We start from the raw sequence: 27,997 nt of genomic DNA on the forward strand, positions 1-27,997 counted from the left end.
TATATATATATATATATATATATATATAAATAATCGTTAGCAATTGCTTGTCTGTGAGTGCTCAGAATATATATATATATATATATATATATATATATATATATATATACATATATATATATACATATATATATATATATATACATATATATATATACATATATATATATACATATATATATACATATATACATATATATATATATATATACATATATATATACATATATACATATATATATATATACATATATATATATATACATATATACATATATATATATATACATATATATATATATACATATATACATATATATATATATACATATATATATATATACATATATACATATATATATATATATATATATATATATACATATATATATATATACATATATACATATACATATATATACATATATATATATATATATATATATATATATATATATATATATATATATATATATATATATATATATATTTTTTTTTTTTTTTTTTTTTTTGTGTACGGTCAAGCATGAAAATATTCATACCAAGCAAATTTTGACTTCAAGTTTTTGTTCAAATTTAAATCAATGCTGGGAAATATATTATTATTTTTAATATCACCTTCTGGCAGATGCATGTTTCCAATCAAAATCTGTTCGTTGAAAAAAAAAAACTACCTTGAATAATTTACAATATTTAAATAAATAAATAAATTCCAAATTGTATAAGAAAAAAGTCATTATTTCAACAAGGTAAACAGTCCATTAAAAAAAAAAAAAAAAAAGCACTTCCTATATGAATTTAGGTAGCAAGATCACATTTAACATAGCTGTATGATTATGATCATTATATTACAGAAATACTTCTTTTTTTTTTATTAAGTCATAAAATTAGGAACTGTTATCACAATTTTTTATGTAAAATTCCAAATATATTTTTGAATAGTTATGTAATTTAAAGTTACACATTTTTGGCAATACTATTTAATTCTCATAAAAATTGAATTCCTATTCCTGCAGTTTATGAAATATTACCCAGTGTGGCCCTAAAAGTCCTTCATACAAAACAGCCTAGCCACTAAATAGTGGAAGGCTTTTGATTTGAGTGCAATTCGAGTTCTTATCTTCATCTGGAAGGTGCAGCTGCCCGCACATTTTGGACGGAATAACCGTGAAAGGAAGTGAGTTAGCATGCGAAACTCCCAAAAAACGCTCATGACAGAAAGTGGTCCACAGAAGTAAAGCACAGAAACATCGGGGGTACCTTTTTCTTTTTCAGCCCTGCTTCACCTGGACGCCAACATCGTTGTCATTAATATTGAAATATGGGAAAGTTTGATGAAGGACAAGGATGAAAAAAGGGAGTGCGAGGAGATGTTTAGGAGAAGAGCTTCTTCTGCTTGAAGTAGGCGTCAAAGCGGACCTGGGCGTAGTCCTGGTAAATAATGATAGGGACTGACTGTCAAGACCTGTCTGTCAAAACAACACCACCATGCTTACCATGTAGCCAAACTCAATCTTGGAGAGCTTTGCTTGGATGATGGACCACAGGCCCCACAGGAAGTGTGATGCCAGAGCATACCTGCACAAAGGTGAGGCCAACATGCGTCAGTGGAAGTCTAAGATGCTGATGTGACAGCACCTGGTACCTGTTTGCTTCAATGATCATGTCCTCGATCTGCCTTTGGTCCACGCTGTCGTCACCACTTCCTCCTACTCTTCTCAGCTCCCCCAAGTAACTTCTGATGAATATCAGCTGCAAAATAACAATTAAATACAAAATGTGTATTTTCATGAAAAGGGTATAGCTTCTTTCATTCCAACTAACAAAATACAATCGATTGACAAACGCTTTTAGAGCTTGCCAGAATTGCCACGAGTAGGTGCTGTTAGAAAAAAGACCATTTGATAAAGGTTGTTCAACTCATCATGTAAAAAAAAAAGGTATAAGCAACGTTCGCAACACAACACCAATACAATCTCTCATGAAAAAGACTCAAATATTCATACAAACATCATATCTATGAATTCATTCATGTTTTTTCTCCTGAGTGTAGCCCTCATCCATCTTTCTGTAAACAACCTATTTACTAAAGCAGACCTGGCCACATTAAGGCCCGTTAAGGGTTTTAATCTGGCCCGCCGGACATTCCCAAATAATATTTTTAGATGTTTAAGATGGAAAGTGTAGCTGCCATTATGATGTGCAGTCATGTTTTCTAATGACCGTAAGTCTTCAACTATACTAAGTCTTTCAATGCTTGGAATCTGCATGATATACTAGTTACTATGGTCATCTAATTAGTTCCAAGGTCATTTAATTAGTTACTATGGTCATCTAATTAGTTACTATGGTCATCTTATTAGTCACTATGATAATCTAATTAGTTACTATGGTCTTCTAAGTCACAGCAGCTCAGACGAGGCACCAAGCAGTGTGGATGGGGAGTGTTTCCACAGAGTGTTTCCAGAGCCTGAAATGTGGGTGTCAGGGACAGACGTGGAAGGAGACAACAAAGTTCTAAAGCTTAGTGATATATCAGATGTATCGGATTGTAGGTGGGTTTATTTTTGACCCTTCACGTTTATATTTCACTGTTTGTTGCATTTTTGTTGTGTTTAGCTTGATTGTAAAATATGTGGATGGAGAGGGTTGTGACGTTCATATGTTGTCAATATTCCGTGTTTTATCCTTCATAGTTAACATTGTAACATTCTTTATTTTCATGTACAGTCTGGGTGTCTCATTAAAAAAAAAGTAACATTCCATTCCGTTTGTTAAGGCGGTCTGTCATAACGTTTTTAGCTTTCAGTCAGACTTTGTGAGGTTTTGTATTAGTGTTCCTAAAAATGGGACCCAAGCACACATTTGTATACATACATACATACATACATACATACATACATACATACATATATATATATATATATATATATATATATATATATATATATATATATATATATATATATTAGGGGTGTGGGGAAAAATCGATTCGAATCGCGATTCTCACGTTGTGCGATTCAGAATTGATTCTCATTTTTAAAAAATCGATTTTATTTTTATTTTTATTATTTATTAAAACATTTTTATTTTTTATTTTTTTAATTAATCAATCCAACAAAACAATACACAGCAATACCATAACAATGCAATCCAATTCCAAAATCAAACCCGACCCAGCAACACTCAGAACTGCAATAAACAGAGTAATTGAGAGGAGACACAAACACGACACAGAACAAACCAAAAGTAGTGAAACAAAAATGAATATTATCAACAACAGTATCAATATTAGTTACAATTTCAACATAGCAGTGATTAAAAATCCCTCGCACGCGCGCACACACACACACACACGCACACACGCACACACACAGTACAGGCCAAAAGTTTGGACACACCTTCTCATTTCAATGTGTTTTCTTTATTTTAATGACTATTTACATTGTAGATTGTCACTGAAGGCATCAAAACTATGACACCTGTGAAGTGAAAACACTTTCAGGTGACTATTTCCTGAGGGAACTCTCCTGAAGGAATCAATAAAGTACTATCTATCTATCTACCTCTTGAAGCTCATCAAGAGAATGCCAAGAGTGTGCAAAACAGTAATCAGAGCAAAGGGTGGCTATTTTGAAGAAACTACAATATAAAACATGCTTTCAGTTATTTCACATTTTTTTGAACAAGTAGATAATTTTTTACAGTTTGTCCCTTATAATGTGTACAAAATAATAGGTAGATAAATGACACAATATGTTACTGCATACGTCAGCAGACTAATTAGGAGTCTTTGTTTGTTTACTTACTACTAAAAGACAAGTTGTCTAGTATGTTCACTATTTTATTAACTAAATTACAACAATAAACTTATGTTTCATGTGCTCTAACGTTTTTTTGTTCAAATAGAGACAATAATGAAATTTTTTGTGGTCCCCTTTATTTAGAAAAGTACCGAAAAGTATAGAAATACATTTTGGTACCGGTACCAAAATATTGGTATCGGGACAACCCTGCTCCCTATTACCTGCATTGTTAGCTGCCTCTTGCTAGCAGTTGTTCACTATTTAGAGAAAGACATGTGTTCTGGGCTCGCATAAGGATTGTGAATGATTGGCAAAATGACAAAAAAGTGCAGCTCCCCTTTAAGAGTCAAACTCACACGTGATTCTTCACCGAGGAAGTGAAGTTATTTTCATTTTGCTTCCGTCAAGGCCCTTTGTTGAAATGACTGACCTGTTGCTCTCTGCTGGGGTAATCATCTGGTGTGGCCTTGTAGAAGGGCCACTTGCTGTACGTGTAGTCATACATCCACTCGCAGAAATGGTTTCCGAAATCAAAGCCCCTAAAATAAACCCACAAAAAAAAATCTCAACTCAGCTAAAATAAAACAGGTGTGATGATCATGTTTTGTTTTAGTTCAAGACTCCCTTAGTTCTGTTTCAGCACCCCTGGGTTTGTGTTTCTTGGTCGCCATAGGTGCTGATTATTTTTACCTGCCGCTCACCTGCTCCCGAGCACTAATCAGAGAGCTATTTATTCCGAACATGCAGAAATGGTTTCCGAAATCAAAGCCCCTAAAATAAACCCACAAAAAAAAATCTCAACTCAGCTAAAATAATACAGGTGTGATGATCATGTTTTGTTTTAGTTTAAGACTCCCTTAGTTCTGTTTCAGCACCCCTGGGTTTGTGTTTCTTGGTCGCCATAGGTGCTGATTATTTCCACCTACCGCTCACCTGCTCCCGAGCACTAATCAGAGAGCTATTTATTCCTGCTTGTCGTTTTGTTTGCTTCATGCAGCAACGTTTGAATTAGAGATGTCCGATTATGGCTTTTTTGCCGATATTGTCCAACTCTTAATTACCGATTTCGATATCAACCGATACCGATATATACAGTCGTGGAATTAACACATTATTATGCCTAATTTTGTTGTGATGCCCCGCTGAATGCATTAAACAATGTAACAAGGTTTTTTCAAAATAAGAAAACAACTTCAACTCAGGTTATGGAAAAAATGCCAACATGGCACTGCCATATTTATTATGGAAGTCACAAAGTGCATTATTTTTTTTTAACATGCCTCAAAACAGCAGCTTGGAATATGGGACATGCTCTCCCTGAGATAATCCTGATACCCACTACAACTATGGGAAATACTATACTTTGACTTTCACAAAGTGCATTATTTTCAGCTACAAAAACAAGGAAGGCACACAGCTTCAGTCCAGAGTATACTAGAGTAATAAAGTAAACAATAACATAGTCCTCATTTAGTGCAATACTGCCTGGCATACTGTATAACAGGGATTTATAAACTGGGCTCACATCCATCTTCCGCTTGTATTCATCGTGTATCGCCTTATGATTCTTGAAGAGGTGGGAGATCTAGTTGCTCGTATTAAAAGGAAGACGTCTTGGTTCCTCCTCGCATAACCAACTTTTTGCAGTCATTATCAGTTTTTTATCCGTCAGAGACACTTTAAAATAATCCCAAACCATAGGCATGGTGTCGTTAGTCAAGTCACCGAGCGAGCTCGCTTGTTAGCCACGGCTACAGCACCGGCAACAACACACTCTTGTTGTTGTTATGCTGCGCTCGCGGCGGTTTGATGAGGTCATCAAGCGTCGCCAGTAAACCTCTCATGCTGCAGTCGTCGACTCCTGTGTCGTGTGTGGGGGAGGGGGGAGTGGAGGGGCTGCTGACTGGGAGACGCACCTGCTCTGTACTGCTCCCTACGTCCGTGTACCGCTCCGTACTGCGGCGTTTTAAAAAGTCATTAATTTTAATTTTTGAAACTGATACCGATAATTTCCGATATTAGATTTTAAAGCAGGCCGATATTATCGGACATCTCTAGTTTGAATACCTTTTTGACTCTTGTTCCTGTGCTAAGCTTCGCCATAGCTTCCCATGCTATCAACAGGCTTTTCTGTTACGCTGTGGTCGCATGGTAATGTGCGGATCGTTTCCCCAAGAGGCAGCGTGCAGGTAGGATGACGATTTATATTCCAAAAATCAGTCAGGAATACAAGAATAAACAGAAAAGCAGGAATAAATAGCTCTCTGATTAGTGCCTGGGAGCAGGTGAGCGTCCCGAACACTAGTCAGAGGCAGGTGGAAATAATCAGCACCTATGGCAACCAAGAAACACAAACCCAGGGGTGCTGACACAGAACTAATGGAGTCTTAAAGGCCTACTGAAACCCACTACTACCGACCACGCAGTCTGATAGTTTATATAACAATGATGAAATCTTAACATTGCAACACATGCCAATACGGCCGGGTTAACTTATAAAGTGCAATTTTAAATTTCCCGCCACACTTCCGCTTGAAAACGTCTCGGTATGATGACGTATGCGCGTGACGTAGCCAGTTTAACAGAGGTATGGCTTCCCCATTGAAGCCAATACGAAATAGCTCTGCTTTCATGTCATTATTCCACAGTATTCTGGACATCTGTGTGGGTGAATCTGTTGCAATTTGTTCATTGCATTATGGAGAAAGAAGCTGAGCAAGCAAAGAAGAAAGTTGTCGGTGCAAAGCGGATATTTTGCGAGGGAAGTCAGCAACACAACACAGCCGGTGTTTGTTTACATTCCCGAAAGATGCAGTCAAGATCGAAGAATTTGGACAACAGAGACTCTAACCAGGAGGACTTTGATTTGGATACACAGACGTGATACCGTGAGTACGTAGCTGCGCTTCCAAACATTTGATCGCTTGCTATAACTAGCTCGAGCTAGTAGCTAGGAGCTAGCATAACAAACACCTAGGTGTTTGTTATGCGGGATTAATTTGTGGCATATTAAATATAAGCCTGGTTGTGTTGTGGCTAATAGAGTATATATATGTCTTGTGTTTATTTACTGTTGTAGTCATTCCCAGCTGAATATCAGGTCCCACCCGCGCGCTTCCAAACGTTTGATCGCTTGCCCGTACGTGCGTGTCACGTACGTTACTTTGGTTAAATATATAAGCTTTATGAACCCTGGGTTAGGTGAACGGTCCTTTGGGCTGAGTGAGTGTGTGTGTTGTGCAGGTATTTGAATTGTATTGGCGGGTTATGTATACGGGATCCCGTCCATATAACCCGCTCGAGCTATAACTAGCTCGAGCTAGTAGCTAGGAGCTAGCATAACAAACACCTAGGTGTTTGTTATGCGGGATTAATTTGTGGCATATTAAATATAAGCCTGGTTTTGTTGTGGCTAATAGAGTATATATATGTCTTGTGTTTATTTACTGTTGTAGTCATTCCCAGCTGAATATCAGGTCACCCCCGGCTCTCACAGCATCTTCCCTATCTGAATCGCTTCCACTCCCCACTAGTCCTTCACTTGCATTTTCCTCATCCACAAATCTTTCATCCTCGCTCAAATTAATGGGGAAATCGTCGCTTTCTCGGTCCGAATCTCTCTCACTTCTGGCGGCCATCATTGTAAACAATAGGGAACTTTGCGGATATGTTCAATTGACTACGTCACGCTACTTCCGGTAGGGGCAAGCCTTTTTTTTTTTATCAGATACCAAAAGTTGCGATCTTTATCGTCGTTGTTTTATACTAAATCCTTTCAGCAAAAACATGGCAATATCGCGAAATGATCAAGTATGACACATAGAATAGATCTGCTATCCCCGTTTGAATAAAAAAATGTCATTTCAGTAGGCCTTTAAACTAAAACAAAACATGATCCCATCCCGAGAGGATTTCAAAGGGTGAGTTGATGACAGCGCTGGGACATCACCTGTAGTTGTAGCTGCTGTACTCAAAGTCAATCAGCATCAGTCTATCTGTTGAACTTCGCTCCCCTTGGTGCAGGATCAGAATATTACCTCAGGAGACACAACAGTACACATAAATATCCATCCTGGACACTAATGAGTACAGAGTCATGTGACAGGAAGTCATTACTTTACCTTCTTGAACATCGTTGTGGCAGAAGACCACGGGTGACGGAGTCGCTGCCAGTAATGCACTGTGAAGAACAACAGCAAACACTTTGATGTATTCACTTACGAGATCTTTATGCTCACAATACACAAGCAGTTAGGGCTGGGCGATATATCGAAATACTCGATATATCGCGGGTTTGTCTCTGTGCGATATAGAAAATGACAATATAACGTGATATTCGAGTATACGTTGCTTTTAGCTGCGGGCATTACACTACAGGCGTTTCTCACTCTTTGTTGTCTCTCCTTCTCACAGAGACTTAAAAGAAGCGCACCTTCTTACATACGTCACATACTGTTGCGTCATACGCCCTCGCTGAGCAGAGAGGTAGCAGCATGGGCAACATTAGCTGTGATGCTAGCGGAGTGGCGCGAGTGGTAACACGAGAGAAAGAAGGTGCGAACCTGGTAACAAATAAAGGAAGAATTAACTCCTAAGAAAAACAGCACGGGGTCCATCGTCTGGCGGTGGTTTGGCTTCAAGCGGGAAGATGTCGAACAAGTACCGTATTTTTCGAAGTATAAGTCGCTCCGGAGTATAAGTCGCACCGGCCGAAAATGCATAATAAAGAAGGAAAAAAACATATATAAGTCGCACTGGAGTATAAGTCACATTTTTGGGGGAAATGTATTTGATAAAAGCCAACACCAAGAATAGACATTTGAAAGGCAATTTAAAATAAATAAAGAATAGTGAACAACACGCTGAATAAGTGTACGTTATATGAGGCATAAATAACCAACTGAGAACGTGCCTGGTATGTTAACGTAACATATTATGGTAAGAGTCATTCAAATAACTATAACATATAGAACATGCTATACGTTTACCAAACAATCTGTCACTCCTAATCGCTAAATCCCATGAAATCTTATACGTCTAGTCTCTTACGTGAATGAGCTAAATAATATTACTTGATATTGATATTGTTAATAATTTCACACATAAGTCGCTCCTGAGTATAAGTCGCACCCCCGGCCAAACTATGAAAAAAACTGCGACTCATAGTACAAAAAATACGGTATGCGGCAAAAGCGTTGCCACAAAAAGTAGCACCTACTGCTAATTTGTAGCATCATTTGAAAAGTCACCCGCTAAAGAATGAAGAGTGCTTGAAACTCCGCATGTCAACATCTCTGTTCGGTGGCATACCCACAAAATGCCGACGCAACCATTTCCAGATCAACACCATAAGAAAAAATTAGTCAACAACAGGAGATAACGTCTGCAGGAACCTACCACATAGCGAAGGACATAAACCATGGGTGTCAAACTCTGGCCCGCGTGTAGTTTCATTTGGCCCTTGAGGCAATATCAAATTAACATTAGAGCTGGCCCGCTGCTATTATACAGCAGCGGTGCCACTGTAACATCGCATTCACCACTAATACTCATACTTGCCAACCCTCCCGAGAGACTCCCAATTTCAGTGCGTCTCCCGAAAATCTCCCGGGGCAACCATTCTCCCGAATTTCTCCCGATTTCCACCCGGACAACAATATTGGGGGCGTGCCTTAAAGACTCTGCCTTTAACGTCCTCCACAATCGCTTTTTCTCCATACAAACAGCGTGCCGGCCCAGTCACACATTATATGCGGTTTAAACACACACATAAGTGAAGTCACACTGAGGGTGGCCGTATAAACAACTTTAACACCGTTCCAAATATGCGCCACACTGTGAACCCACACCAAACAAGAATGACAAAAACATTTCGGGAGAACATCTGCACCGTAACACAACATAAACACAACAGAACAAATACCCAGAACCCCTTGCAGCACTAACTCTTCTGGGACGCTACAATATACACCCCCCGCTACCACCAAACCTCGCCCACCTCACCTTTTCGTTTGTTTTTTGAAAGTTGATTTTGCACTATTAAGTTATGTAAGCGTTGCTTGTTCCATATTCAGTGTTAAAGCAAATCAGTGTAGCAAACTGAGCAATAAATAACGTTTTATTTATGCACTTTCTCTTGCTACTTCAAGGCTTGAATGTCAAATGTATTATTAGCCTGTGGAAAAAGTTTATTTTGATATTTACCTCAGAAGTGCAAATAGAAAAGAGGCATTCAATTTTTATTTAAATTGTATTTGATATGCCATTGATATTTTTAAATTATTATTATTATTATTATTTGAAACTCGATTTTGCATGTCACTATAAAGTTATATAAGCCTTGCTTGTTCAATATTCAATGCAAAACTTGTTTGGATCCCTATTAAAAGGTTAATTTGTTCAACCTTGACCCGCGGCTTTGTTCAGTTTTAAATTTTGGCCCACTCTGTATTTGAGTTTGACACCCCTGACATAAGCCATTTGATTTCCTATTATGCAGCTCATTTTTATTTGACAGTTTTTGAAATATCTTGTGTGACATCATGCACAAAAGTGCACTTTATTTGTTTTAAACTATTGTAGTGGCGCTCTGTACAAAAAGTGCACTTTAATTTCGTGTTGTTTTCATATGTCATCTTAATGACATCATGCACTAAAGTGCACTAATAGCTTGTTTTAAAATGTCTCTGACAATCTTGCACTTTCTGTTTTGGAAATTACATGAATGTTTGTGCCACTGCTTAATAACTGTTTAATAAATACAGTATTGGTAAATTGACTTAATTGTGGTTTCCCTCTCTGCATGAAGGTTTAAAATGAGCATATATTAATGCAGTATGAACAAGAATGTTTTAATGTAGACACATAGAATTATCATACTGCTGTGATTATATGCATCAGGTGTTCATTCAAGGCTAAGGCAAAATATCCAGATATATATCCTGTATCGTGACATGGCTTAAAGATATCGAGATATTAATAAAAGGCCATATCGCCCAGCCCTACAAGCAGTTCAACCCAAAAGTTACTTTTCAGGCCATTTTCAGAGTGTAAGATGAAGAGTTCAGTGTTTCCCATAAACTGCCAAGATACCTGTGGCGGTGGGGGCGTGGCTATGGGCGTGGTCACCATGACATCATCGAGTAATTTGCATAATTTACTACAATGATATGATTTTCTCTAAAAAGGCTCAAAAAATGTATACTTACTAATTAATAACAGTTTTGTTTTAAACGTCCATCCATCCATCCATTTTACAATATAATTACAATACTTTATGTACATATTTATATACAGATTTGAACAATAAGTTATTCACTGAAATATATTTATTAATTGTGGTTCTTACAAAAAATATATCTTATAAAATATAAAAGCTAAAATGTCTCTTAAAGCTCTGCCCCTTTAATTAGTGCATACTAAATAATTTAACTTTAGCCTACTACTACAACCATATTATTTACCAGCAACATAAAGTGAAACAGAGGCAGAGGTGTCCTGCCACAGTCAGTAACAAATAAACAGAAAACAGTAGTGGTCAATTACAAATAAGGCAACAAGAGAAGTATCCTACACTTCTCTTTTGTAAAGTAAATCTGAACAGCCGATATGGGCATCTACATCAACTATATGATTTGCCTGAGAAGCTGGACAGGACAAAAAAATATATATATATATATATTTTTTTTAAAATTTAATTTGTGGCGGACATAATTATTTCGTGGCGGCCTGCCACAAATAAATGAATGTGTGGGAAACACTGGAGTTGAAGCAAGTCCCAGCCTGGAGCAGAAGTGAAGGACGTGGACTCGTTATCAGCAAGTAGGCTGAGGCACACACTTGTTGGAACAGTTTTATCCGCATGTTTGCATCATAACATTTGATAAAGACGCTCTGTGCTGCGCGTGTGGATTGTTGGCTTAGTGGACTATCTAGCCAAGAAGGCATTGGAACAAAGGTCACAATACAAACAGCGCAAAACGAGCCAGCTACATTCGAAAAGCTATTAAATATTGTAATCAAATTATGTAATTATTTTTTCTGTGTGACAGAGATAATAGTCCTTGGAGCACTTTCTAATGGCTGCCAAAATATTAATATTTACACACCATTGCACAATTGTAATGTTTCAATGGTGCTTGTTGCATCATCTCAGACCTCAGCGATACCTTTATTATTGAATCTACTTTTCACTTTCTTCTATTCAGATTCTGCGGTAATTAGGGCTGCAACTAACGATTCATTTGATAATCGATTAATCTGTCGATTATTACTTCGATTAATCGATTAATAATCGGGTAAAAGAGACAAACTACATTTCTGTCCTATCTATATTTAAATAAAAAAAATTAAAATAAAAAACCTCTGCGCATAGCATAGATCCAACGAATCGATGACTAAATTAATCGGCAACTATTTTAATAATCGTTTTAATCAATTTAATTGATTAGTTGTTGCAGCCCTAGCTGTAATAGATGGAATATTTTACTTTTTATAATGGCAGCTGTAGTTTTAAAGTGTTTTAAAACTGAGAGCCATATTTCCTTGTCGGTATGCTGCATTGCAGTTTATAAAAAACATTCAATATTTAAAATGTGAGTCAAATAATAAAAATTGTTATTTAACACATAAATATATACACACACACACATATATATATATATATATATATATATATATATATACACATATTAGGGCTGCAACTAACGATTAATTTGATAATCGATTAATCTGTCGATTATTACTTCGATTAATCGATTAATAATCGGATAAAAGAGACAAACTACATTTCTATCCTTTCCAGTATTTTATTGAAAAAAAAACAGCATACTGGCACCATACTTATTTTGATTATTGTTTCTCAGCTGTTTGTACATGTTGCAGTTTATAAATAAAAGGTTTATATAAAAAAAATAAAAATTAAAAATTAAAAATGTTTTTTTTTTTTTTTTAAAGCCTCTGCGCATGCGCATAGCATAGATACAACGAATCGATGACTAAATTAATCGGCAACTATTTTTATAATCGATTTTAATCGATTTAATCGATTAGTTGTTGCAGCCCTAATATATATATATATATATATATATATATATATATATATATATATATATATATATATATATATATATATATATATATATATATATATATATATATATATATATATATATACACACACACACATACACAGTCGTGGTCAAAAGTTTACATACACTTGTGAAGGACATAATGTCATGGCTGTCTTGAGTTTCCAATCATTTCTACAACCCTTATTTTTTGTAATAGAGTGATTGGAGCACATACTTGTTGGTCACAAAAAACATTCATGAAGTTTGGTTCTTTTATGAATTTATTATGGGTCTACTGAAAATGTGAGCAAATCTGCTGGGTCAAAAGTATACATACAGCAACATACATGATCCATTTTGGTGATGTAGGAAAGTTACAATCCAATCAAATGAGCTTCATGGCCTCTTAACTTCATGTGAGTGATTATGATTGTTGACTTCTCTGAGCCCATTTAAAAATAGGGCTCATGTGATGCAGTCATTAGACTCGGTTACAAACGCCACAATGGGAAAGTCAAAGGAACTCAGCACAGATCTGAAAAAACGAATCACTGACTTGAACAAGTCAGGAAAGTCACTTGGAGCCATTTCAAAGCAGCTTAAGGTCCCAAGAGCAACTGTGCAGACAATTGTTCGTATAAAGTGCATGGCACAGTTTTGTCACTGCCACGATCAGGAAGAAAACGCAAGCTATCACCTGCTGCTGAGAGAAAATTGGTCAGGGTGATCAAGAGTCAACCGAGAACCACGAAGAAGCAGGTCTTCAATGAATTGGAAGCTGCTGGAACACAGGTGTCAGTGTTTTGCATCGCCATGGACTGAGAGGCTACCATGCAAGAAGGAAGCCCTTGTTCCGGAAGCCATACCTTAAGGCTCGTCTAAAGTTTGCTGCTGATCACATGGACAAAGATAAGACCTTCTGGAGGAAAGTTCTGTGGTCAGATGAACACAAATTTAGCTGTTTGGCCACAATACCCAGCAATATATTTGGAGGAGAAAATGTAGGCCTTTAATCCCAGGAACACCATGTCTATCGTCAAGCATGGTAGTATTATGCTCTGGGCCTGTTTTGCTGCCAATGGAACTGGTGCTTTACAGAGAGTAAATGGGACAATGAAAAAGGAGGATTACCTCCAAATTCTTCAGGACAAGCTAAAATCATCAGCCCGGAGGTTGGGTCTTGGGCGCAGTTGGGTGTTCCAACAGGACAATGACCCATAAACACAGGTCAAAAGTGGTAAAGGAATGGCTAAATCAGGCTAGAATGAAGGTTTTAGAATGGCCTCCCCAAAGTACTGATTTAAAATGTGTGGACAATGCTGAAGAAACAAGTCCATGTCAGAAAAGCAACACATTCAACTGTACTGCACTAATTTTGTCAAGAGGAGTGGTCAAAAATTCAAGCAGAAGCTTGTGGATGGCTACTAAAAGTGCCTTATTGCAGTGAAACTTGCCAAGGGACATGTAAGCAAATATTAACATTGCTGTTATGTATACTTTTGACCCAGCACATTTCCTCAAATTTTCAGTAGATCCATAATAATTTCATAAAAGAACCAAACTTCATGAATGTTTTTTTGTGACCGACAAGTATGTGCTCCAATCACTCTATCACAAAAAAATTTAAGTTGTAGAAATGATTGGAAACTCAAGACAGCCATGACATGATGTTCTTTACACGTGTATGTAAACTTTTGACCACGACTGTGTATATACACACAGACATATATGTACATATGTATGTATAATATAATATATATATATTAGGGATGTAACGGTACACAAAAATTTCGGTTCGGTACGTGCCTCGGTTTAGAGGTCACGGTTCGGTTCATTTTCGGTACAGTAAGAATACAACAAAATATAAATTGTTTGGTTATTTATTTACAAAATTTGTAAACAATGGCTTTATCCTTTTAACATTGGGAACACTATAATAATTCTGCCCACGTTAATCAACATTAAACTGCCTCAAGTTGTTGCTCAGATTAAATAAAATGACACAACTTTTCTTCTACATATAAAAAGTGCAACATTAAACAGTTTCAAATCAACTCATCATGCTTAATTTATTACAGCATTTGGGAAGCCTGTAGTTGAGGAGGGGGGTTTATTTTTTTTTCATAAAGAAATACAATCATGTGTGCTTACAGACTGTATCCCTGCAGACTGTATTGATCTATATTGATATATAATGTATATATAGTGTTTTTTATGTTGATTTAATAAAAATTAAAAAAATTAAATCGGTCCGCGGCCCGGTGGTTGGGGACCACTGCACTAGATAACTCCAAGTGATGGAATAAAAGGGGAGTCAACCCACCGGAGGTTCTTGAGCTCAGTTGGCAGGTTGAGCTTCATGAGCTTCTTGTACTTCTTCACATGGGCGTCACGTGTAAAGGTCAAGGCCATCACCTGGTCCATGTACCTGGTGGAGCACATTGAAGCTGAGAATAAACATGTGACGAGAAAGATGGGAGAGACGGGCCTTTGTTTACCTATTAATGGTGCTGAAGAGCCACGTGGGCTCTTTGTTAAAAGGCATAACCATTTTGTGGAACTGCGCCATCTTGGTGGCAATCTCAGCGGAGATGTCGGGTTCTGACAGTTGACCGGTGCACATGCGGGTGTTCTGGAAACAACACATTCAACACGTCTGGGAGTCTGTCTTCTGATAGATCAATTGTTTGTTCAGCAGCTACAAAAGCAGTGAAGTTGTCACGTTGTGTAAATGGTAAATAAAAAGAGAATACAACAAATCCTTTTCAACTTATATTCAATTGAATGGACTGCAAAGACAAGATATTTCATGTTCACACTGAGAAACTTTATTTTTTGCAAATAATCATGAACTTAGAATTTAATGGTAGCAACACATTGCAAAAAAGGCATGGCCTTTCCTTGCAACAACACTCAGTAAAGGTTTGGGAACTGAGGAGACACATTTTTGAAGTGGAATTATGTCCCATTCTTGCTTGATGTACAGCTTAAGTTGTTCAACAGTCTCCCTTCTCATATTTTAGGCACCACACATTTTCAATGGGAGACAGGTCTGGACTACAGGCAGGCCAGTCTAGTACCCGCACTCTTTTACTATGAAGCCACGCTGTTGTAACACGTGGCTTGGCATTGTCTTGCTGAAATAAGCAGGGGCGTTCATGATAACGTTGCTCCAAAATCTGTACGTACCTTTCACCATTAATGGTGCCCTCGCAAATGTGTAAGTTACCCATACCTTGGGCAATAATACACCCCCATACCATCACAGATGCTGCCTTTTACACTTTGCGCCTAGAACAATCCGGATGGTTCTTTTCCTCTTTGGTCCCAAAGACACGACATCCAGTTTCCAAAAACAATTTGAAATGTGGACTCGTCAGACCACAGATCACTTTTCCACTTTGCATCAGTCCATCTTAGATGAGCTCGGGCCCAGCGAAGCGTTTCCGGGTGTTGTTGATAAAAGGCTTTGGCTTTGCATCGTAGATTTTTACTGGCACTTACAGTGGTTTTCTGAAGTGTTCCTGAGCCCATGTGGTGATACCCTTTACACCAGGGGTCACCAACCTTTTTGAAACCAAGAGCTACTTCTTGGGTACTGATTGATGCGAAGGGCTACCAGTTTGATACACACTTAAATAAGTTGCCAGAAATAGCCAATTTGCTCAATTTACCTTTAACTCTGTTATTATTAATAATTAATGATATTTACACTTAATTGAACGGTTTAAAAGAAGAGAAAACCCCCAAAAAATGACAATTAAATTTTGAAACATAGTTTATCTTCAATTTCGACTCTTTAAAATTCTAAATTCAACCGAAAAAAAGAAGAGAAAAATTTAAAAAAAGAATTTATGGAACATCATTGGTAATTTTTCCTGATTAAGATTAATTTTAGAATTTTGATGACATGTTTTAAATAGGTTAAAATCCAATCTACACTTTGTTAGAATATATAACAAATTGGACCAAGCTATATTTCTAACAAAGACAAATCATTATTACTTCTATATTTTCCAGAGCAAAAATTTTAAAAGAAATTCAAAAGACTTTGAAATAACATTTAAATTTGATTCTACAGATTTTCTAGATTTGCCAGAATAATTTTTTTGAATTTTAATCATAATAAGTTTGAAGAAATATTTCACAAATATTCTTCGTCGAAAAAAAAGAAGCTAAAATGAAGAATTAAATTAAAATGTATTTATTATTCTTTACAATAATAAAAAAAAAATTTACTTGAACATTGATTTAAATTGTCAGGAAAGAAGAGGAAGGAATTCAAAAGGTAAAAAGGTACAGTATATGTGTTTAAAAATCCTAAAATCATTTTTAAGGTTGTATTTTTTCTCTAAAATTGTCTTTCTGAAAGTTATAAGAAGCAAAGTAAAAAAAATGAATTAATTTATTTAAACAAGTGAAGACCAAGTCTTTAAAATATTTTCTTGGATTTTCAAATTCTATTTGAGTTTTGTCTCTCTTAGAATTAAAAATGTCGGGTAAAGCGAGACCAGCTTGCTAGTAAATAAATAAAATTTCAAAAATAGAGGCAGCTCACTGGTAAGTGCTGCTATTTGAGCTATTTTTAGAACAGGCCGGCGGGCGACTCATCTGGTCCTTACGGGCTACCTGGTGCCCGCGGGCACCGCGTTGGTGACCCCTGCTTTACACACTGATGTGGCTTTTTGATGCAGTACCGCCTGAGGGATCCAAGGTCCGTAATATCATGGCTTACGTGCAGTGATTTCTCCAGATTCCCTGAACCTTTTGATATTACGGAGCGTAGATGGTGAAATCCCTAAATTCCTTGCAATAGCTGGTTGAGAAATGTTCTTAAAACAAAGACTCCTAGTCTGCTGACGTACGCAGTAACTTATTGTGTCATTTATCTACCTATTATTTTGTCTACATTATGAGGGACAAACTGTAAAAATTAATTATTAATCTACTTGTTCATTTACTGTTAATATCTGCTTATTTTCTGTTTTAACATGTTCTATTTACACTTCTGTTAAAATGTAATAATCACTTATTCTTAGAGATGTCCGATAATGGCTTTTTTGGCCGATATCCGATATTGTCCAACTCTTAATTACCGATTCCGATATCAACCGATACCGATATATACAGTCGAGGAATTAACACATTATTATGCCTAATTTTGTTGTGATGCCCCGCTGGATGAATTAAACAATGTAACAAGGTTTTCCAAAATAAATCAACTCAAGTTATGGAAAAAAAGTGCCAACATGGCACTGCCATATTTATTATTGAAGTCACAAAGTGCTTTTTGAATGGAAGCTGCTTTTATACCCAATCATGGCACCCACCTGTTCCCAATTAGCCTGTTCACCTGTGGAATGTTCCAAATAAGTCTTTGATGAGCATTCCTCAACTTTCTCACTCTTTTTTGCCTCTTGTGCCAGCTTTTTTGAAAAATGTTGCAGACATCAAGTTCCAAATGAGCTAATATTTGCAAAAAATAAAGTTTACCAGTGTGAACATGAAATATCTTGTCTTTGCAGTCTATTCAATTGAATATAAGTTGAAAAGGATTTGTTGTATTCTGTTTTTATTTACCATTTACACAACGTGACAACTTAACTGCTTTTGGCTTTTGTACATTGAACTGGAATCTAATGAACAGACTGATATGAAACAGGTGTTCAAACATACAGGAATGTACTGCTCCAGGCGGCCTTCTGGGAAGATGCCGTACAGTTTGGGCCCTAGGGTACGTTCTGCCAGTATGGCGAACATGACGCTCTCCAACACCAAAGAGTCCACCCCCTGCAACACAAACAATCATCACCTTCACACTCGCTTCCATATTGAAATTCGGGTGGGTTCGCCGTGGTTATTGACCCACCTGAAGGATGGCGCCGTAGATTCTGAGGAGCACCTGGCGAGGCTCCCCTCCTACAGTTTTTACATTTTCAGGCAAGCCGCACAGGTACAGCAGATTACTGAGCCCTCCGCTGCAAAACAACAATAAACACAGAGCATTACAGCTCAGACATTCAGGAGGCATCATCTTCATCACTACACATCAGGTTAGGGTTGTCCCCATACCAATATTTTGGTACCGGTACCAAAATGTATTTTGATACTTTTCTAAATAAAAACGGACCACAAAAAAATGTAATTATTGTCTTTATTTGAACAAAAAATCTTAGGGTACATGAAACATATGTTTATTATTGTAATTTAGTCCTTAAATAAACTAGACAACTTGTCTTTTAGTAGTAAGTAAACAAACAAAGACTCCTAGTCTGCTGACGTACGCAGTAACTTATTGTGTCATTTATCTACCTATTATTTTGTCTACATTATGAGGGACAAACTGTAAAAATTAATTATTAATCTACTTGTTCATTTACTGTTAATATCTGCTTATTTTCTGTTTTAACATGTTCTATTTACACTTCTGTTAAAATGTAATAATCACTTATTCTTAGAGATGTCCGATAATGGCTTTTTTGGCCGATATCCGATATTGTCCAACTCTTAATTACCGATTCCGATATCAACCGATACCGATATATACAGTCGAGGAATTAACACATTATTATGCCTAATTTTGTTGTGATGCCCCGCTGGATGAATTAAACAATGTAACAAGGTTTTCCAAAATAAATCAACTCAAGTTATGGAAAAAAAGTGCCAACATGGCACTGCCATATTTATTATTGAAGTCACAAAGTGCTTTTTTTTTTTAAACATGCCTCAAAACAGCAGTTTGGAATTTGGGACATGCTCTCCCTGAGAGAGCATGAGGAGTTTGAGGTGGGGGGGTAGGGGGTAGCGGGGGGTGTATATAGTAGCGTCCCGGAAGAGTTAGTGCTGCAAGGGGTTCTGGGTATTTGTTCTGTTGTGTTTATGTCGTGTTACGGTGCGGATGTTCTCCCAAAATGTGTTTGTCATTCTTGTTTGGTGTGGGTTCACAGTGTTAAAGTTGTTTATACGGTCACCCTCAGTGTGACCTGTATGGCTGTTGACCAAATATGCCTTGCATATTATGTGATTGGGCCAGCACGCAAAGGGAGTGCCTTTAAGGTTTCTTGACGCTCTGTACTTCTCCCTACGTCCGTGTACACAGCGGCGTTTTAAAAAGTCATACATTTTACTTTTTGAAACCGATACCGATAATTTTGAAACCGATACCGATAATTTCCGATATTACATTTTAAAGCATTTATCGGCCGATAATATCGGCAGTCCGATATTATCGGACATCCCTACTTATTCTTCTCTTCTTTGATACTTTACATTAGTTTTGGATGATACCACACATTTAGGTATCGATGCGATACCAAGTAGTTGAAGGTTCATACATTGGTCATATTCAAAGTCCTCATGTGTCCAGGGACGTATTTACTGACTTTATAAACATAATATGAATTTTTTTAAAAAGGAAAAAAGATTTTGTGACGATAAAAAATATCGATGTAATCATAGTAGTATCGACTAGCTACGCTCTTGTACTTGGTATCATTACAGTGGATGTCAGGTGTAGATCCACCCATGGCATTTGTTTACATTGTGACGCCGGTGAGCTATTGTATCCTCCTACGGTGTGTAGTGAAGCATGTTTAGCTATTCCTCGTCCTCCAGTGATAGTGTTACTTGTAATAAACTTACTTTATTTGTCGCCATTGAGACAAAGATTAGTGATTTAGTTAAAGCACCTCTTCCTGGGAGTGTTTCAGTGTTATAACTTCACCTTTATCTTTACTTTTTACACCAAAATGCATCCATTCTCCCTTTTCTGTCTACACACTGTGTCTGCTTGTAAGTACTCTGTTTGTGTGCGCTGCCCAACATGCTCCTCTGCTCCTAAAACCAGCAATGTCACCACGTGACGACACACCGTCACGCCCGTTAAAATAAATAAATAAATAAATAAAATATGAGGAACCGGCACTTTTCAAACAGAGTATACAGTGCCATATATATATATGTATATAAACTGCCAAGATACCTGTGGCGGTGGGGGCGTGGCTGTGGGCGTGGTCACCATGACATTGAGTAATTTGCATAATTTACTACAATATCATTTTGTCTAAAAAGGCTCAAAAAATGTATACTTACTAATTAATAATAACAGTTTTGTTTTAAACGTCCATCCATCCATCCATTTTACAATATAATTACAACACTTTATGTCCATATTTATATACAGATTTGAACAATAAGTTATTCACTGAAATATATTTATTAATTGTGGTTCTTACAAAAAATATATCTTCTAAAATATAAAAGCTAAAATGTCTCTTAAAGCTCTGCCCCTTTACTTAGTGCAGGGGTCGGCAACCCAAAATGTTGAAAGAGCCATATTGGACCAAAAATACAAAAACAAATCTGTCTGGAGCCGCAAAAAATTAAAAGCCATATTACATGTGTCATGAGATATAAATTTAATTAAGAGGACTTAAAGGAAACTAAATGACCTCAAATATACCTACAAATGAGGCATAATGATGCAATATGTACACATCGCTAGCCTAAATAGCATATTAGCATCGATTAGCTTGCAGTCATGCAGTGACCAAATATGTCTGATTAGCACTCCACACAAGTCAATAACATCAACAAAACTCACCTTTGTGCATTCACGCACAACGTTAAAAGTGTGGTGGACAAAATGAGACAGAAAAAGAAGTGGCATGAAACACGTCCTAGAAAGTCGGAGAAAGCTATACATGTAAACAAACTATACGGAGAGTTCAAGGACCGCCAAAATAAGTAGGACAAAACGGCGCTCGCCAAATACTCGAATCAGTGAAGCATGTTTAATATAAACAGTGTGATTTATAACAATTAGGGAGGTTTGTGTCATGTTTGTCCTCCTACAGAAACCATACTAAAACAAAAAAATAGATTTTTTTCCCCTCATCTTTTTCCATTCTTCATACATTTTTGAAAAATCTCCAGAGAGCCACCAGGGCGGTGCTAAAGATAGAGCCGCGGGTTGCCGACCCCCGACTTAGTGCATACTAAATAATTTAACTTTAGCCTACTACTACAACCATATTATTTACCAGCAACATAAAGTGAAACAGAGGCAGAGGTGTCCTGCCACGGTCAGTAACAAATAAACAGAAAACAGTAGTGGTCAAATACAAATAAGGCAACAAGAGAAGTATCCTACACTTCTCTTTTGTAAAGTAAATCTGAACAGCCTATATGGGCATCTACATCTGGAAAGGACAAACAAATTTTAAAAAATTATTTTTTTTTAAATTTGTGGCGGACGTAATTCTTTCGTGGCGGGCCGCCACAAATAAATGAATGTGTTAGAAACACTGGTATAGTACCGTTTTTGATTCATTAGTACCAGTACTACACCAGTACCGCTATACTGTACCACCCTAGACCAGGTATGCTTTTACCTGCATAGCTTTTTAGTAGAGATGTCCGATAATATCGGCCTGCCGATATTATCGGCCGATATATGCGTTAAAATGTAATATTGGAAATTATCGGTATCGGTTTTTTTATTATCGGTATCAGGTTTTTTTTTTTCTTTAATTAAATCAACATAAAAAACACAAGATACACTTACAATTAGTGCACCAACCCAAAAAACCTCCCTCCCCCATTTACACTCATTCACACAAAAGGGTTGTTTCTTTCTGTTATTAATATTCTGGTTCCTACATTATATATCAATATATATCAATACAGTCTGCAAGGGATACAGTCCATAAGCACACATGATTGTGCAGTTAATTTTACTAATTTTCATTCATTACTAGTTTCTATGTAACTGTTTTTATATTGTTGTACTTTCTTTTTTATTCAAGAAAATGTTTTTAATTTATTTATCTTATTTTACTAATTTTTTTAAAAAGTACCTTATCTTCACCATACCTGGTTGTCCAAATTAGGCATAATAATGTGTTAATTCCACGACTGCATATATCGGTTGATATTGGCATCGGTTGATATCGGTATCGGTAATTAAAGAGTTGGACAATATCGGAATATCGGATATCGGCAAAAAGCCATTATCGGACATCCCTACTTTTTAGTCATGTCAGCACTTTGACTTGACTTTTATCTGCAAAAACACTTTGTGCTACAATCTTAATACACAAAGACCTCCATTCAGATAAAGGTTGACTGATTGCAGCAGTGCTCATCATCACATGTCTTGAGTTGACCTATGACACAGTGACAGTGACATTCCGCCTCAGGACCCAGTAGAGAAAATGTGGTAGACTAAAAAAAATGCTGCATGAAAATTGATGTGACGCCAATCATTGATCCATCTCAGGGTGTACTAATAACAAGCAAATGCTCCTTTTTATGGAAGTTAATTGTGTTTTAAACGGGTTTAAAGTCAGTGTTTCCCGCCACAGATTCTTAGAATTATTCAGATTTCCATCCAGTTGCTGCCATTGTTTACATTATTTATTAGTTTATCTGCAGACAATACGTTTATTTCGTTAGGTGACAGACAGACTGCAGTCCTGTCCGAAACACTCCCAGCTAAATTATTTTTCTTATGGAACTTGAAAGACTCCGTTAAAAAAAGGGGAATTGCATTTTTTCGCAATGTTTCTTGTCATTCACGATCTTTATGTAGTCGGTGGAGGGTTTTGAATTTGTTTTAGAGGCATCGAAGGCTACGATGACTCCCACTAACCACATCTTCCAAGCGTTTTTATCATCTTTGTCTCTGGTAATGATTGTGAACCTTAGGCCAGTGTTTTTCAACCACTGTGCCGCGGCACACTAGTGTGCTGTGAGATATTGTCAGGTGTGCCGTGGGAAATTATGCAACTTCACCTAACTGGTCCAAAAAAATATTTTTTTGCAAATCAATAGTTATAATTAGAGATGTCCGATAATGGCTTTTTTGCCGATATCCGATACTTCGATATTGTCCAGCTCTTAATTACCGATTCCGATATCAAACGATACCGGCACTGTAGCACTTTGAGGTTGTTTGCTCAATGTAAAGTGCTTTTACAAATATAATCTATTATTATTATTATTATTATAGGACTTATTTTCACTGTGCAACATGCACACGCCCCAATGTGCCTCACCTTCCTTAGCAACACCAAAACACAACAATGCCTGCGTCCACAACATTCTACACACACACCACATCCTTCTAATGAGACCAGATATATACAATAATAGAGAGCATCCACAAAGACCGGGGCTTTCTGCTCCGCCGCTCCCAGTCTGTGGAACGCTCTCCCTGACCACCTGAGGGCACCACAGACTGTGGATGCTTTTAAAAAAGGCTAAAAAACCCTTCTTTTAAAAAAAAAAGCCTCTTTTTAAGCTTTTAAAAAAGGCTTAAAAACCCTTCTTTTTAAAAAAAGCCTCTTTTTAGACATATGTGTGCTAGTTCTAGCTATTAGACTGTTCTAGTTTTTATTTTTTTTACTATTTATTTTACTTGTTGGGGGCAGCTATTTGTGGTTCTAGCGTTGTTGTTTGTTTTTTTTTAAATACACTGTAGCACTTTGAGGTTGTTTGCTCAATGTAAAGTGCTTTTACAAATAAAATCTATTATTATTATTATTATAGGACTTATTTTCACTATGCAACATGCACACGACCCAATGTGCCTCACCTTCCTTAGCAACACTAAAACACAACAATGCCTGCGTCCACAACATTCTACACACATACCACATCCTTCTAATGAGACCAGATATATACAATAATACAGAGCATCCACAAAGACCGGGGCTTTCTGCTCCGCCACTCCCAGTCTGTGGAACGCTCTCCCTGACCACCTGAGGGCACCACAGACTGTGGATGCTTTTAAAAAAGGCTTAAAAACCCTTCTTTTTTTTTTTTTTTAGATATATGTGTGCTAGTTCTAGCTTTTTTGTTTTTTTTACTATTTATTTTACTTGTTGGGGGCAGCTATTTGTGGTTCTAGCGTTGTTGTTGTTTTTTTTTTTTAAATACACTAGCACTTTGAGGTTGTTTGCTCAATGTAAAGTGCTTTTACAAAAAAAATCTATTATTATTATTATTATAGGACTTATTTTCACTATGCAACATGCACACGACCCAATGTGCCTCACCTTCCTTAGCAACACCAAAACACAACAATGCCTGCGTTCACAACATTCTACACACACACCACATCCTTCTAATGAGACCAGACGTATACAATAATACAGAGCATCCACAAAGACCGGGGCTTTCTGCTCCGCCGCTCCCAGTCTGTGGAATGCTCTCCCTGACCACCTGAGGGCACCACAGACTGTGGATGCTTTTAAAAAAAAAGGCTTAAAAACCCTTTTTTTTTTTTTTTAGATATATGTGTGCTAGTTCTAGCTATTAGTCTGTTCTAGTTTTTTTTTTTTTTTTACTATCTATTTTACTTGTTGGGGGCAGCTATTTGTGGTTCTAGCGTTGTTGCTTTGTTTTTTTAGTTTGTTTTTTTAAATGCACTGCGGCACTTTGAGGTTGTTTGCTCAATGTAAAGTGCTTTTACAAATAAAATCTATTATTATTATTATTATTATAGGACTTATTTTCACTATGCAACATGCACACGCCCCAATGTGCCTCACCTTCCTTAGCAACACTAAAACACAACAATGCCTGCGTCCACAACATTCTACACACACACCACATCCTTCTAATGAGACCAGATATATACAATAATACAGAGCATCCACAAAGACCGGGGCTTTCTGCTCCGCCGCTCCCAGTCTGTGGAACGCTCTCCCTGACCACCTGAGGGCACCACAGACTGTGGATGCTTTTAAAAAAGGCTTAAAAACCCTCCTTTTTTTTTTTTTTTTTAAAAAGCCTTTTTTTTTTTAGATATATGTGTGCTAGTTCTAGCTTTTTTGTTTTTTTTTACTATTTATTTTACTTGTTGGGGGCAGCTATTTGTGGTTCTAGCGTTGTTGTTTTGTTTTTTTAGTTTGTTTTTTTAAATGCACTGCAGCACTTTGAGGTTGTTTGCTCAATGTAAAGTGCTTTTACAAATAAAATCTATTATTATTATTATTATTATAGGACTTATTTTCACTATGCAACATGCGTCCACAACATTCTACACACACACCACATCCTTTTAATACCAAAGACTATAAAAATGGGAGCCATTACCTCCCTGTTTGGCACTCAGCATCAAGGGTTGGAATTGGGGGTTAAATCACCAAAAATGATTCCCGGGCGCGGCCACCGCTGCTGCCCACTGCTCCCCTCTCCTCCCAGGGGGTGGAACAAGGGGATGGGTCAAATGCAGAGGACAAATTTCACCACACCTAGTGTGTGTGTGTGACTATCATTGGTACTTTAACTTTAATGAGACCAGATATATACAATAATAGAGAGCATCCACAAAGACCGGGGATTTCTGCTCCGCCGCTCCCAGTCCGTGGAACGCTCTCCCTGACCACCTGAGGGTACCACAGACTGTGGATGCTTTTAAAAAAGGCTTGAAAACCCTTCTTTAAATAAAAAAAAAAGATATATGCATACTAGTTCTAGCTATTAGGCTGTTCTTTTAATTATTTTTATTATCTTTTTAATACACTGTAGCACTTTGAGGTTGTTTGCTCAATGTAAAGTGCTTTTTATTATTATTATTGTTATTTAGTGCAGTTTAAAACTGTAGAAGGCTGGAGGTTATCCAGTGTGTGTGGGCCATGTCTACCTTAACAAACATCCTCCACAGCTCTTAGCTCGATACCTAGCACGCTCGTCTCTCATGCCGGACGACTTCAGCTCGCAGAACGACCAGCAGGGCGGGAATGAATTACCTGACGATGCTTATTTGAAAGTCCACCAGCTGGATGGTCTTCCACGCTCCGGACAGGAAGTCCCGACACCAGGCAAACGCCCTCTCCTTGGTCTCCCGGTCCACCTCCTCGGTCCTCCCGCCCTTGAAGGACTCTGCCTCCGAGTCGTCATCACAGTTGGACCCTAACAAAGGACTCGGGGTTCGCGACGTCCTTTCGTGGACGAGAAGGCGCAACTCGTAGCCCGTCGGCAGCCGCTCAACCTCGGCGCTGGTCGGAAGGACGTCGGGGGAAAGTTCCGCTTCCGGAGTGTGGACTCGGTCTAAGTCCGAGTTCCTGCTGTCGGTGCCACCTGACTGCATGGCGCGTTTCCGGGCAAAGGGTGGAGGAGAAGCGGCGTGAGATAGTAGCAGCTTCCTGCGGACTAAGTGTGGAGGAGAAGCGGGGTGAGATAGTAGCAACTTCCTGCGGACTAAGTGTGGAGGAGAAACGGTGTGAGATAGTAGCAACTTCCTGCGGACTAAGTGTGGAGGAGAAGCGGAGTGAGATAGTAGCAGCTTCCGGAAGAGAGACGCATATTTGCTTAGTGACAGCCGCATGGAGGCTAAAGTCGCAGCATCACCGCCTCCTAGCTAGCGCCCGACTCCGACGCTCACCAGCCAATCACAGTTCAGTTTCCGCTTCATGCGAGAAGCTGATTGGTCCTGGCCTGGTGGCTGGACTCTGACGTCACTAGCGCCCAACTCAACCATAGACAATGTTATAGGGGTACGCAGCATGGAGCGCTACTGCCTACTGGCGCTGACGAGACGCGGGGCCGCCATCTTGGAGTGGTGATCCGCTCCACTCAGTGCAATTCATTTGGCAGGAGCAATGAACTGTCCGCGCATTTAATTCATTTTACCTCGCTGAATACCACTGATTTTCACGCGCTTTTTTGTAATACGTGTAGCTATGATAAAGGACACATGTTTTGGCCTGTTTTATTATTCATAGTTTGCTTAACAGTAATATAATATTTTTTATATGTGTAAGCTCTGGTAATGGGTATATTCGCACCCGCCTGCACAAATGTACTTCAAAATGTAACAATCAAAATAAATATGACTTTTTTTGTGTTTACTAGGGCATGTATATATAATAATATGCATTAGTTTGACCATTTAAAATCAACGATAATAAATAGATGCTTGGAAATAGCATAAAAATGCCCCAAAAACGCGATTCATAGCTTTACTTTTTGGTGTAACCATCATGAGCGTTCTGTTCAGGTATATTTCTTTTATATTTTGATAAATCATCATATTTATGCGGCATCTGCTTATAAGATGTCGATGAACTCAACTGTCACCAGCCAATCACAGTTTAGTTTCCGCTTCATGCG

The 27,997-nt window shown here is 37.6% G+C and overlaps 1 protein-coding gene across 1 annotated transcript; it reads right to left on the bottom strand.

Annotated features, from left to right (window-relative positions):
* Positions 1–518: 518 nt before the first annotated feature.
* LOC133646045 (choline/ethanolamine kinase-like) lies at positions 519–27,276 on the bottom strand. Its single transcript, XM_062041015.1, has 11 exons — positions 26,635–27,276; positions 18,747–18,855; positions 18,554–18,667; positions 15,376–15,509; positions 15,201–15,305; positions 7,928–7,986; positions 7,756–7,843; positions 4,237–4,345; positions 1,646–1,752; positions 1,497–1,578; positions 519–1,431 (listed from the first exon to the last, which is right to left on the bottom strand). The coding sequence occupies exons 1-11, from the start codon at positions 27,210–27,212 to the stop codon at positions 1,375–1,377; spliced, it is 1,542 nt and encodes a 513-aa protein (XP_061896999.1). The 5' UTR covers positions 27,213–27,276; the 3' UTR covers positions 519–1,374.
* Positions 27,277–27,997: the final 721 nt, after the last annotated feature.

The sequence above is a fragment of the Entelurus aequoreus genome, linkage group LG03, assembly GCF_033978785.1.
Source record: "Entelurus aequoreus isolate RoL-2023_Sb linkage group LG03, RoL_Eaeq_v1.1, whole genome shotgun sequence".
Classification (NCBI taxonomy): domain Eukaryota; kingdom Metazoa; phylum Chordata; class Actinopteri; order Syngnathiformes; family Syngnathidae; genus Entelurus; species Entelurus aequoreus.